The sequence below is a fragment of the Microplitis demolitor genome, chromosome 10 (assembly GCF_026212275.2).
Source record: "Microplitis demolitor isolate Queensland-Clemson2020A chromosome 10, iyMicDemo2.1a, whole genome shotgun sequence".
NCBI lineage: Eukaryota > Metazoa > Arthropoda > Insecta > Hymenoptera > Braconidae > Microplitis > Microplitis demolitor.
This window is the reverse complement of record NC_068554.1, coordinates 16106593-16120662: the sequence shown is the minus strand read 5'-3', so window position 1 is coordinate 16120662 and position 14070 is coordinate 16106593. Positions and strand designations below refer to the sequence as shown.

General features: G+C 32.9%; 1 protein-coding gene across 2 annotated transcripts; it reads left to right on the top strand.

The window, feature by feature from the left end:
- Positions 1 to 335: 335 nt before the first annotated feature.
- Positions 336 to 3076, top strand: LOC103574342 (uncharacterized). Of its 2 annotated transcripts, XM_008553771.3 has the most exons (3): positions 336 to 436; positions 539 to 995; positions 2308 to 3076. In XM_008553771.3, exons 2-3 carry the CDS (start codon positions 969 to 971, stop codon positions 2998 to 3000), a joined length of 720 nt encoding a protein of 239 aa, XP_008551993.1. In that variant the 5' UTR covers positions 336 to 436; positions 539 to 968; the 3' UTR covers positions 3001 to 3076. The 2 variants fall into 2 exon arrangements, with proteins under 2 accessions (XP_008551993.1, XP_053598214.1); XM_053742239.1 differs by lacking the exons at positions 336 to 436; positions 539 to 995 and adding an exon at positions 1059 to 1735.
- The last annotated feature ends 10994 nt before the right edge of the window (positions 3077 to 14070 follow it).

Genomic DNA, 14070 nt, shown 5'->3' with positions numbered 1-14070 from the left:
TATAAAATTTCTGAGCCTACTATCCCCCTTAGAAAATATTTTTAAATCATGCGCGCTCTAGCGGACGCCACCGCAAACATATTCCCCACTCTGCGTCTATCCCCTCCGCTCAGTCGCGCTCTTCTCGTCGGACGCTCGATCGCGCTTGTCACTCGCTTGCCTTCTCTCTCGCACCCACCGTATGCTTATTTTTAATTATTTATATTTATTTTATATATTTGTCCCGTGCTCGTCACAACGAATTAGGTTTTTTATCAGTGCTGACACTGTAAACGTTTATTTTTCCACTTGGAAAATTGAGGATTAAACATGTAATGATTGGTTGATTGAATACATTTATTTGTGACTTCATTCTACTTTCTTCTCTTTTCTACATTATTATTTTCTGCTTGGTCCAAAATCAGATCACAACTAGAAATTATTCAAAATCCTAAAGGTAAGATTAAAAATTAGTTTACTCAATAATAAATTCATGTAAATTATCCAATAACGTCGAAGGGATTTATGGATTTATATGGGATTTCATGAAAATTCGTAGAGGACAATGGAATCTCATGGAAACCTATGGAAAAAATTTCCTATGCCAGCAATTCGAAATACCAGTCCAGCTGATAACCTATGAGATCCTATAAAAAACAATGGGAATCTGGCCAAATCGGTGGATTCGTAAAAATTTCGGTTCAAATTATTTTAGTAGTGCAATCAAAAATAAAAATAAAAATGAAAAAAATATCGAACGATAAAATTTCTTTCTCACCACTGACATTGATAATTTTCAAGATAGAACGCTTCTTTGTTCTCTGATATCAAATCTAATGCTTTAAAACGTTCAAAGACTTAATGACACTCGATAATTAATTTCATGTATTGCTGATAAAATTAATCACTGGTTTTTCCTACATTGATATTGATTCAGCGGGCACGTATATATTTTTATCACTTAGTTGTAGGCACCAGTGTCTCTAATAATGGCTTCAAAATCAGTCTTATTAATCGTAAGTATTTATTATCCGTTCAATAATATTATGGTACTCTAGTAACATTGTCTTCAGCAAATTACTTGACATAAGTCTTTAAGCAAGATCCTTACGGAAATCTCAGACTATACTTAATAAAAATGTGTTCCATAAGTATACTTGCAAAAGATTTCTTAAATCTTGCTGAGGATTTTTCTTGGGGGTTTACGGAAATCTAGAAAAATAGTCGGCAACATTATTTAAACAATATACGTTCTGCATAACAATGTTAGGTCAGAGTTGATGCAGAATTGCTCATGATACCGAATTTTCATCACCAAGTAACTTTAAGTTCAAACGCAGTGCCTGTAGAAAATCTCGGTTGCCCTTGTTTAAATTGAAAGTGCTTCAAATTAATGATATTGTCACTCAATAAAATTATATCGAATATTAAGTGGGCGCCGCTGAATTTTCTATACTAACACTGCACAGACGGCTCATGAAGTAACGAAAAGAGTATCCATGTCTAGATATCTTAAGCAATTTTGCAGTGAATCTGAGCTAATGTATCTTAAACGTAGTACAAATTCTTGAGAACGTGTCTTGTTTTGAGCAAATGATACTGCAGATATACTTAACGCTTCTTATGAAAGTATCTTGCTTTAAGCTTGTCCAAGACTGATGATGCAGGCTTGCTGATAACTTAAGATACATATTTACGTTAGACTTCTTTAAGCCCTGGCAGATACACATCAAAAATGTATTCCTCTATCGGCACAGTAGGTGAAACGTACCCAATATGACTTAAAGTACAATCTCTCGCCTCCGAATAAAGCTATGAACAAATGTTTTTTTTTTATATTACAGTTCAAACAATTTTGCGTAAGATATACATGCTATTCAGGTATTTAATCCAATATTATGATGACAAAAATGATATTAAAACTAAAAAAAGTGAGTTTTCAAGATTTTATCTTTCAAACGCTTTATGTTTTTGAAAGCTTAAAATTACTCTATATAATAGTGGCATTCGTTTTTTGATTCGCTTTGAAAAAGCGAATATTTGAAGAAGCAAATATTTTTCAATTTGAACGCATCAAAGTGGCGTATTTTTAAAAGTAGGCTGAAAACAGGTTTTTAGATTAAATTAAATTACTTTCTGATTTACTACGTTGTAACAACTAAATCTTAACACCGACTATTGCGTGCACTTCAAGTTCTCAAAAAACTATCGGCAGAGGAAACAGTTCTTGGCTTAATATTTGAGGAGAGAGGGGTACTTCTTATTCTGTGCCTGTCAGAGGTTAAAAATGCTGATACGATATAATTTTTTTTTTCTTTCTTAAACTAGATCACAGTCGCTTTGTTAATTGCTGATTGTAAATCGTATGAAATCAAGTCGAAAAAAAAAATTGGGTTTTCTAAAACCCCTTGGTATTCACAATCAACTCATCAGCAGCCAAGCTATGGTGACAATGATTCTACAGGTTCTGTAACCCATAATAATGACAATGATGATAACAATAATTATGGTGACCAATCTGGATCTATTCGGGGTGAAACCGGTCAAGAAAATAATAGAAATAAACAATATCCAGAATATTGGATTGCCGTAATGCCGAATATTTATGGTGCGACAGATGCAATACAAGCTGGTATAGTAATAACAAACAGGGATGTTAAAAAACCATGGAAACTATTACCTGCCGATCCTAATTTTAATGCCCGGAGTAAATTATTGAATTGCGTCATCAGATTTCCGACAATTTGGATCCCGGAACCGCAAACAGAGCCAGAAAACACTGGCACTGACGACTGGCAAACATCGCATTTTCGTGCCGTTGATACCGGTGATAATGTCTCGATTTATAAGATTACTAATGATGCTTATGGAAGAACAGATGTCGCTCCAGTTACTCTAGAAGTTGATTTTAGCACTCCTGTTATGATATGGATCAATGACAAGGGACTAATGGGACTCATGGTTAAGGTTCGTCCAGCCAAAGATCGTAACGCAAGAACATATTTCCGTCAGCGTTACTAACTATGTTAATTTGTTTCGTAAAAATACTAACAAATCAGTGTAATTCAACGTTAAATAAACTCTTACACGAAGACTATATTTTTTATTATAAATTTTTTTTTTTTGTTAATTTAATAGTGTTAATAAAGTAATTGCTTACATTAGGAATATATCTTTCTGTTAACGAATTGGAAATCGTTTCGGACATAGAAACTATTTAAAATCTATAATCCATAGTATAAGATTTCATATTTCTTCTCTAACTCATTAGAGGACACAAATTTCAAATTAATCTGAATAGTAGGTTTGAAAATTCGCCGTTAAATGAAAAACCAAGAAATCCGATAGCGAATTAATTTCTCACGATTATCTACTTTATTGAATACTTCTGTAATTTGTAGATACCTATGACTAATGTCGATGGAAAACTAATAAAGCGATCTATAAAATAATTAGTAAGATGACATAATTCTTAGATTTAATTAGAATCTGATTACATGTTTTGAATCACAATATAAAACCGTTTGGAATTCAAAACGTTGCAAGATTCAAAAGTCTTCCTGTGATTATTGTTGGGTCTTTGCAACCTCATAAATAAGAAAAATTTTCAAATCAACATGATCAATATTTTTAAAAATATTAAAAATAACTGAGAAACCAAAAGGCCCAAAATCAAATTTTTTTATGATTTCCTGTCACTGGTATTAATAAATGACTATAAATAATCTTGAAAACCCAAGATGATAAACCAGCTCTCGTTAATTAATTGATAATATCCATTAATTACTTGAGACATTCAGTTATTACTATTTTAAAATACTTTTAAAGTTATAGCCGCTTCTTAAAAATTTGAGTACTATTTAAGATCGTTTGAAGGATAGATTGTCTAAAAATATATTGTAAACGACTTAACCATAGGAAGATATCTAATAAATAGTTTTAACCAAAGCCTTCATCAAAGTCGTCTGTTCAATAATTTTAAGTTCTGTTATTATTTAACGTGATCATTTGTCACCTGATGATGCAGCCGCACATACTGGTAAGTATTAATAATTTTTCTCGATTATAATTTCAATTTCTGACAGCAAAACTATTGGTTAGATAATAGGCTTAATGATTCTTGGATATCATTCGTACCGAGTGACAACTGAGAAACCTAAATCTAAAGCTCTGATGAAGCCGGACATTCCAACGTATTGGGAAATGGAAAAAAGAGGTCACCAGCAGGCCTTTACTATACAAACGGACGACAAAAACGACTTGAATACAAACTTCGAGCCACCGCAACCGTGGAATTTAAAACCCGTAGGGATCAATGGTAAAATTCATGATGAAATCAACCTGGATTTCAGAATTAAGATCTATATTCCATTAGACTTTGCACCAGATACTAGTAAAAATTATTCATTTCTTAATAAAAATGGAGAAACTCGAGTTTCATTTTATGTTCGTAAAAAATCCGCCCTTAACTCTGTTTATACTTACTCCTTAAATGCTACTGATATAGATATTCCAATTTCTTGGAAATTGGATCGAAATAAACAAGTAGTAAGTGTTACAACTAAAAAGTCTCACAAACTTTTCTTCTCAATTTGTAGAAAAAAAGTATGAATTTAATTTTAGCCTAAGGCACTGTGGCGATTGAATTGTAAAATAACTTGAAATAATGAGCATTATCAAATCATTTGTGTGTACATTAAATATATGTCATTAAATATGAGAAAAACCAATAATTTAAGTAATTTTATTTACAACTGTATCAATCTAGATATTTTAGATGAATTCAGAGACATTCCAATATATTTTCTGAAAGCTCGAAAATGTAGTTTACCGTTCAGGGATGGAACAAGTGGATACTAGGTAATCCTTAACTCGAAAGCTAAATGAAGAGGCTCTTTTTAGGATTATGTGAGGTCACGTCTTCGTATTTTATCTCGAAGCAGTTAGATAGTCAGTACAGGGAATTGGTTCCACGAGCAGGTCCCAAGCCTATATCGTTCTGAGTGGTTTTATTTTCTAAGATGATAGCAGTATCAGTTCCGCAGAAGTTTGAACTCATGGTCGATTTGATTAGATATGACGTGTCAATCAGGCAAGTTCTTTGAACTCACCTTCTGTTAACGTCCACTCCTTGTCACTTGATTATATTTTTTGACTACGGGTCTTGTCTGGAAAGGATTAGAGGCATCGCAGCGCAGGTATACCAGAAATAGATAGGGATACAGCCCCCACAAAGAGAGATAATGATTGAAAGCAACTGGTATATTGATAAGTCTTCATCTAATATGCTCAAATCTTTTGTAATCGTACACAAAAATAGCATAAGATTCTACCTAACCGTTGACCAGCCGTAAACCATCCAGTTATACAGACCAATGTAGAGCTGGATGCGTTTGAAAAAGTTCTGGGCACCATCACCCCGCTAATAGAGAGAATCACTCCGTGAATTAGGTAACAATGATACTTCTATCAACTTTAATTGTTTAGAGGAGTAGAGGTGCTGATCAGTTGAGGGCCTTAATTTTGGACATTTTTTTGCGATTAAATTTCTGTAAAACGTCAGCACAATAGCAAATTCATTAATATAATTACTAAAAAACAATTTCATCATTTTTTGGATTACTCATAGCAGTTACTAAGATCTCTATGGCGCAGTTCATAAATATATCACATCTCTCAAGTCTAAAGTAGTTTTTAACGACTTTGTTATTGTATTTGGTGAACTAATTCACGCACAAGTATTTTATCACGTGGTCATAGTTCGATAAAACTCCGACGTCTTTCTTTGTTCACTAGCACTCCCAAAACTGTGTAAAATGTTCAGTTCGGCCACTATAGCTTTAGTGGCAACTGTTAATTCGTAGCACTAGCGATGGAGACAAAAATAATCGTTCTTTTAGTAAGTAATTTATTTTATTTTTAAATATTTTTGTAATAAAAATTTGTTCACGACGGTAGGTCGCAATTGGCTTACTATGCTTGGAATTTACTTGCTGTGCTGCTAATAGAAACAATGCTGTAACGACAGGTAGTTATAATAGTTTAATTCCAACGTACTGAAAACTAGAAGTTGAGGATTCATTTAATATTGGATGGGATGTTATGGACAAAAAAACCTATTGTTCAGGTGGCTGGACTAAAATATTATGATCTGGGTAATAACCGTCAGGAACCGATAACCTTAATACCTGTTGGCAATAATGATAGGTTTGCTCATAATATCAATAGATTTTTCGATATCGAAGTCAGAGTTCCATCTAATATGGAACCAGATGTGTCAAAACCGATGTACAAAGAGATGATCAATGGAACTGTAATAGCTGTGGTTTACGTGGCTAATGCCGATAGTTCTTATGATTATTATAGTTACTCTCCGATAAATCATAGAAATGATGATATTCCAGTATCTTGGGAGTTTGACATAACCAAGCCAACACGATCCCGAATGTTTAAAAAAAAATCATAATGTACTTTTCAATTCGTAAAATTAATAATTGAAGTAATTTTAATTAAATTTCTATTTAAATTCAATAGTTACTAGTTTAAATGTAACTATGTCAGTTTAGATGAAATCATCTGTGTATTGTCCAACGTAATTAATAAATTTTATGCTATAAAATTTGTACTTGTAATAATAGTTCGTTGCCTTTATCATAATCTTAGATAATTTATAAAAATAAACTAGCTTTTGTAACTGATGATTTAAATCATCTGTTTACGGCTTGAAAATTTATTCCTACTCAGAAATCATTCAAGATTTTTTAGTGATATTACGATACTCGTTAGTTTCTGAAATCGATATAGTTTGTGAAGTTAAGTTAGATAATGATTTTTTTAATATTTAAACCTTTTTAATTTGGAAATTCCGAAACACTTTGGTGTAAGTCCAGTGGGAAGAGCTCGAATCGGAAAGCGTCGTGGATTCACATACGTGCAACGGGAGAGTTGGAGTATTACCATATGTGTTTTACCATTCATTTTTATTTTTTTAATGTATACTAACAGTACTGTTGTAAGAATTATTTATACAAATAAGTTGAATATCAAAAGAAAAAACTCCTTTTCTGTAACATGCCCCTTTTGTGGCAGCTATACACTAACTCTAGTTCCGATTCACTTGAACATGGATTAAGGTTTCAAGGTGAAGCGCTAAAAAGTTGAAGTTATCCATACGTGCAATAGTCAAGCAATCGAATATCAATCGAAGAAAGTGTTGGAGGACGACATAAAATAATAAAGGGGGAGAGAAGTTGAATTCCCCGCGAATTCTATAATTCGATTATTGTAACAGAGTTGCCAATTTTGAGATCAATTGATTTTAATGTTCACATCTTGCAAACCTGTTGCCTAGTCTTTTACGATGATTCAAGCTTTGCGAGTGCCCTTACCTTTGGCCTAGATACATCCCTGGTAGAATGAGATTTCTTGATGTGTTTAAAGAACACATTCTATCAGCATGAGCAGACTAAACAACAGCCACCACGAGTCCTTATCTCTGTAAATCAATACTCCTCTTTTCTCAGGAAATAGCAAGACGCTAAGCTAAGCCTGCACAAAAGATCCGCCTGTGGCACCAGTACCCTTTACTAGTCTACCGGCTTTTTCGGAAAATGGTATGACGCGGTTTCTTGAATATTTTTCTTATTTTTTTCAATTAAGTATAATTATTGATTCTGCATAGCCTTGGATTACGATAATAAATAATTGGAAAACAATAAAAGAAATAACCATCAAAATAATATTTAGATCGATGGTCAAATTTCGATCTATTCTGAAAACGGACCAAAAAACCTACGAATTGAAAGACTATTTACGATAATCCTGCAGTAGGTTTAAGGTATTCTGGGTATTCATGAGGCAGTAAAATTTCAAATAAATGCAAAAGACATTTTAAAAAGTATTCTGAACAATAAAAAATAAAAACATCCGTAACTAAACGACTGTTTCTTAATATTGTGATTATTCTAGTTCTGCAGCATGGAAATTCCGCAAAATGATTTTATAATAACAAATTTATAAAAATAGAGTCTTGTCAATAACAAATCTAAGTAAAGAAGAGATCTCTAACCTGTATCATTAGGTGATAAATTTTTTTTTCTAGTCTAAATTAATTTTTAACGACTTTGTTATTGTGATCTATGAAATTAATTGTCTACGTTCCATAGCACGTGATACTGATTTAATAAAATCTCGATGTCTTTATTCTATCAATGACATTTTAAACTTTATATACAATGTGCCGTTTAATCACGGTAGCCTCCTTCTCTACTAGATATCCGTTGAAGTGACAATGCAGGAAAAGATGATTGTGCTTTTGGTGAGTAATTTTATTCTTTTTATGAAATTTTTCTATCGAAAATTTATTAAATTTCGCAGGCAGCCATAGGGTTGTTTATCGTGAAATATAAATGTTGTAATGGAGGAAGCAGTTCACGTTCGGATAATTTCATTCCAACTTACTGGAAGCTTGAACTCCACGATAGTGATCATTATGGATGGGACAGATTTGAGAAAGTGCCTGTTGTTAACAGGGAGGGAAAAAATTATTACGACCTAGGTAACTACCATGTTCATCCAATAACTTTTGAACCCGTTGGAGACCATGGCAGGTTCGATAGTCGAATCAATACGAATTTCGAAATTAAGGTCAAATTTCCAGCAAGTATAGTTGTTGATGAATCAAAATCGGAATGGAACGAAACTGTAAATGAAAAGAAAATAGAAGCTGCTTACGTAAAAGCTAATGGTGATGATGTAGATTATTGCATTTACTCTCCGCTATTCAAAGGAGATATTGAAGTTCCGTGTAATTGGGAGCTCGATCAATCCCAATTAACAAAATCGTATCAAGACGATAATGTATTTCTCGATTCGTGAAATTTAAAAGTTAAATTATGATTAACTATTCTATGTAAAATCATCAATATCTGATAAAAATGTGATCTGAACATATTTCAATAAATTAAATTTGAGTATAATCATTTATTAATACATAAAAAATTTGAATTTCTTTCTTTACTATACCTGCAATGTTGGCTTATTGTACGAATTATTATTTCAGGCAATTAATAAAATAAATATTACTTCCTTAAAAGAAATCCATGTTGTTATCCAGTCCAGATTCCTATGCCAGTATGCACATGGCGTTTTCAGAGTGTTTTCTATAGGAATTTAGAATAGATCTCGATATAGATTCTCACACAGGTTTCTATAGGAATCCTCACTATGTTAAATCCATATGGTAAACTTGTATGGATTCGAATTCTGAAAATTAACAAGAAGCGACACGTTATAGATATAAAAACCATTGAAAGTGTTTATGTTTTCCTAAACTTTTTTGGAGTAAAATACTTGTATATAGTTCCTAACTTAGTGTTTTATTAATCGTACATTACAACCCAAGGCCAGAGAGTTGGATTTTCCAGCGCATGGGGTACAGAAGCCGAGGCTTCTATATTCCATGCGTCAGGGCATCCAACATTCTAGCCGTGGGTTCTATACTATTTTTCTTGATCTCCAACCGAAAAAACCGAAATACGGACAAAGGTTACATTATTGTATACTCATATTACACTATAATTGCGTTTGATGTCAGGTTATAATAATACGTCGTTATAATTATTAATATTAATTAATGAAAAACTAACTGCAAACACATATTTTATTACGTGTCTTTTTCCTTATTGCATGAGCATAAATTTAGGTTGAAAACACAGTCATTTAAAGTGCAATTTTCTAATTTTAATCCTTCCTTCTTCATTATGAAAGTAATGTCTTTATTACTTTGAGTAGTGAGTGTGTCGTTGTTTTGTATTTTTTTAGTGGCGCTGGTTTAATCGTCTTTTGATGATTGAAAGTTAATTTTATTGCTGGTTATTTAGTAAATGATTGTCTTTTATTGTAATTTAGGTCATTTTGATTTATTACTGGTATCGGTGTTGTATTATTTCTGGCACTCGTGAAGCCACTTTTTACACTTTGATCGGAAAAAAAGTACATTGTTTCAATAGAAAATAAAACTCAAGTACATTCTTGTAATTAAATAGATAATTTTGCCTAGTAAAATTGAATTAACATCGTTGATAGTAAAGTCCTCTTTAAGTCAGTCCAATCTATAAGGAAATCACTATTGTCAGCTTCAGAGTTGTTGATCACCTGCTTATTAGTTTAATGATTTATCGTGAGAGTTTGATCTAGGGTTGTTGATCGCCTGCGCATCGATTGACTGTTCATCTTGGAAGTTGGTTCTAGAGTTGTTAATCACCTGCGCAATAGATAATGGTTGCGTAGAATATGATGGCTTTGTTCGAGTCCGAGTCCAGATTTCTGTGCAATGACATTGTAAATCATTTTTCTATGGTTCATAGAATTTTTAGTGTAACCCATTGCTGTCATGTTAGATCAGTATCTTCCCAATTGTTTAACCATCTCCATATTCACGCCAGAGTTCGACAGAAAAGTTGCTGTGGTTTTCCGGAAACAATGGACTGTATATCTTTTAAGAATTGGTAGGTTTAAAAAAGAAGAGATTTTTTGTGGTACTCCACCTATTAAATGTCTAGCAATCAGCTGGCGATAGCATTTACCTTGACTGTATCTGATAAAAAATCTATCAAAAAAGTTGTCAAATGGTCTCAACGAATTATCTTTTTCTACTTATTGATGAAACATGGTTCTAATAATAATCTGACCAGGATTATCATTGTTATTATCATTGATTTTTACCAGTAACTTATCTCTGAAGTCCTCAACACTTTTGAATAATTAATTTCTTAACATATTAATAATTATGTTATTAATTTCTAAACATCTTCGTTGTCAAAATTCTTGAATACTTCCTCCTTGTCCAAAGAATCATCGGAAGATAAATCATTCATATTGTAAAAATGGCAGTCACACAACTTAAACTTTACATATGAATAAAAATATATTATTACAATATTAAATGTATATTATATATGGCATATATTACATTCATATTACATAAATATCATACGTTTTTTACGTAAACAAAATCGAGGTTACGTCGAGCTGTTGGTACGCCGGCACTGTATACTATACATTTCATAGTTTGAGTTTACTCACACAAGCACGCTTGTGAATATAGTTACGCGACCGAGCCAAAAAAAAAAATATATAGTCCACCAGGGTGCGCTGTAATTCATGTGAGCCACAAAAGTTGTTCTTTCTGAAGCAACAAGCAGCCAGGAGGTCCCTGCTTTCAGGTCAAGGATCAAGAAAATTTATTTGTGATTTCTTTAACGATACGATACTTTCTAAGTTAATGAATGAATCAATTACTTATCACAAATACTGATATTAAAAGCATCAACTTATCAATTTTTGTCAAAAAATATCTTAACAATTGTAAAGTGAGTGAATATTCAAATAAATTCTAATATAGGTGTGGTTAATTCTCAATAACTAAAAATCAAATAAAATTTAATAATTATAATTTAGATCTCTTATTTACAATTAATTAATATAACGGGATGGTTAAGTCCACCTCCGTTCGACGGAAGACCGATACCAAACTCTTTTGGACATACTCGCGCTGCGCAATTCCCTATTCTCTTTCATAATATTATGAAAGCGAAATGTGAGCATAAGCTCATATTAGCGTTAAACCTTTAGATATGCATCGCATGTAGATGGCTCACCATCAGCCACCATGAGTCCAATCTCTTTTTAGGCCAAACACTGCTGCCACCTCAGGAAATAAAGAGACTCTGGCCACAGTGGGCTTGGATAGTGACTCCCCGTGGTACGAGACTTTAGCTCTGATCAACCAGTTGCGTAGGATTAGTGGTAGGACGCAACTTCTCCCCACACCCTATGTAAAGGGTTTCGAGTTTTCTTTATTCCTAAATATTTCATCAATTCTTTAAAAATTAAAGATTCAAATTCTCTACCTTGATGTGAATGAATTTCTAGTGGAAGACCATGACGACAAATACCATGACAAACTAATGCTTCAACGATTTTAGATGTTTGATTATTTGGAAGAGAAATAGCTTCTAGCCATCTAGTAAAATAATCTGTGACGACTAGAATAAAACGATTTCCTGAAGAAGATTTGGTAATTGGACCCAGGATGTCAATTGCAATTCTTTCAAATAATGATCCTACATTATAAATCTGATATTCTGCTTTAGTTTTATGATGAGGACCTTTTTTCGAGAAACAAACTTTATATATATATATATATATATATATATGATCCTGCTTGTGTTACTGTTCGGAAGATCATGATTGGTGATACTGTAACAGGGTAATTTTCAACCTTGTAAATTTTGGCCCCTTTATTAATTGATTTTAATAAAGGTACCACTGGAAGATAAGACTCGGCCTTCCAGAACCGGAGATGTTAAATTTAGAAAATTTCAGGGTCGTTGAATTTTATAAGAGTAAGATAGGATGAGGAATTAAATTGATTACACAATAATTTTATTAATATAATTAACAATTTTATTTATCACAAACAATTTTACCCCGACGGGTTTCACTATACTTATAATTATTTTATTACATCTGGGTCCACCGAACTTTATTACATTAAATACTTAGTCCCCTGGACTTTATCAATTAAAATAATTAATTGGCCCCTGGCCTGATCCCTTGGATCTAATTAAATCTTAGTCCCCTGGACTTACTATAATAACCTTGGCCACTGGCCTGATCCCCTGGATCTTAATAAAACCGAGTTCCCTGGACATTTTATAATAACTTGGCCACCGGCCTAATCCCCTGAATCTTAAATAAAATTTAGTCCCCTGGAATTTATACTAAACAAAATAGGCAACTTGCCAGATCCCCTGGATCCAATTATTTCCAAAATTTTTAATAAAATTCCCCTGGAATTAATTCATATCACACACACACACACGTTTAATTAATCTCTTTCCTGTCCACTGGACTTAATTCACACACACACAGAATTTAATTTCCTTAAAATTTTCCCACTAACGTTTTAAATTTACTTGATTTAATTAATTTTAATTTTCTTTTATATATAACCATTTATTTTAATTCACAAACTTTTTCCAGTAAAATATCACATCAATTAATAGATTTTCTGACTCGAGTAACTGACACTATCTCTCTCTAATTCGCGCGTCTCAGTCCATCTTTCTCGGTTTCGTGTCTTTCTACCTTTACGTTAAACCTTAGAATTTCTTTTAACAAAATTTTACTAATTTTACTGACATCAATTTATTCTACTCAATTTTAATTAATTAAAATCTCAATCTTTTATCGCGATTTTCACAGCACTTGATTTTCAGTCTTGTAAATTTTATCTTATTAAATTACCGATTAAATTATGATATAAAAATGACTTAAACCATTCTAATTTCTGGCTCCACGCCGAGAAATTTTTTTCTATTGAAGACGCAAAGTTGTTAACACTTCTGATAAGTTTATTCTTGATGTTACTTAATTTAATAATGCTGGCCTACCTGCCGAGAATTAATTTACGTACAGCACTCCGATATTAACACTCAACTTTGCACTTATTCACCGGATGATACCCTTGGCGTCTATCTAGCTTCCCTTGGTCTTTCCTTGGTTTCCGGTCTTCTGGATAAGGCTCACGGCAGATGGACGTCCGTTAAGCTTGTTGGCTCGACCGACTCTCCCCGATTTTGCTGCTGTGCTGTTGTTATATATTTTCAGCTCGGCCATTTTCGGAAACTTCCGGAAAATGGTCTCCCCACTTAATTAATTTTGGGACAGAAGTCCGAGCTTCTTCAATTAGCGCACCCGGCGACAAGTCGAAAAACTCTAACGGGTACTTATTTGGGGTTTCGGCTCGGGTAACTGACCAGCCGTGGAAAACCACGATTTTCCTTGATGATAAATTAAATTTTACCTCGTTACAATACATTTACTGACTACACTGTCTCTGTTAAATATTTAGATGTTATTTTAGATAAAATTCTTTCATGGCATGATCAAGTTATTGCAATGTGTAATCGATCGATGTATTGCCTTGCACGATTGAAAATGAACAGTGACTTATTTAATTCTTTAATGCGAAGATCATTAGTTGCCGCGACAATTTTGCCTACTTTCGATTATTGTAGAGTGGCC

Coding starts and splice junctions, on each gene's coding strand:
- LOC103574342 (XM_008553771.3), top strand. CDS start 969: ATGGCTTCAAAATCAGTCTTATTAATC. Junction 996..2,307: donor CAAAATCAGTCTTATTAATC/GTAAGTATTTAT, acceptor TTCTTAAACTAG/ATCACAGTCGCTTTGTTAAT.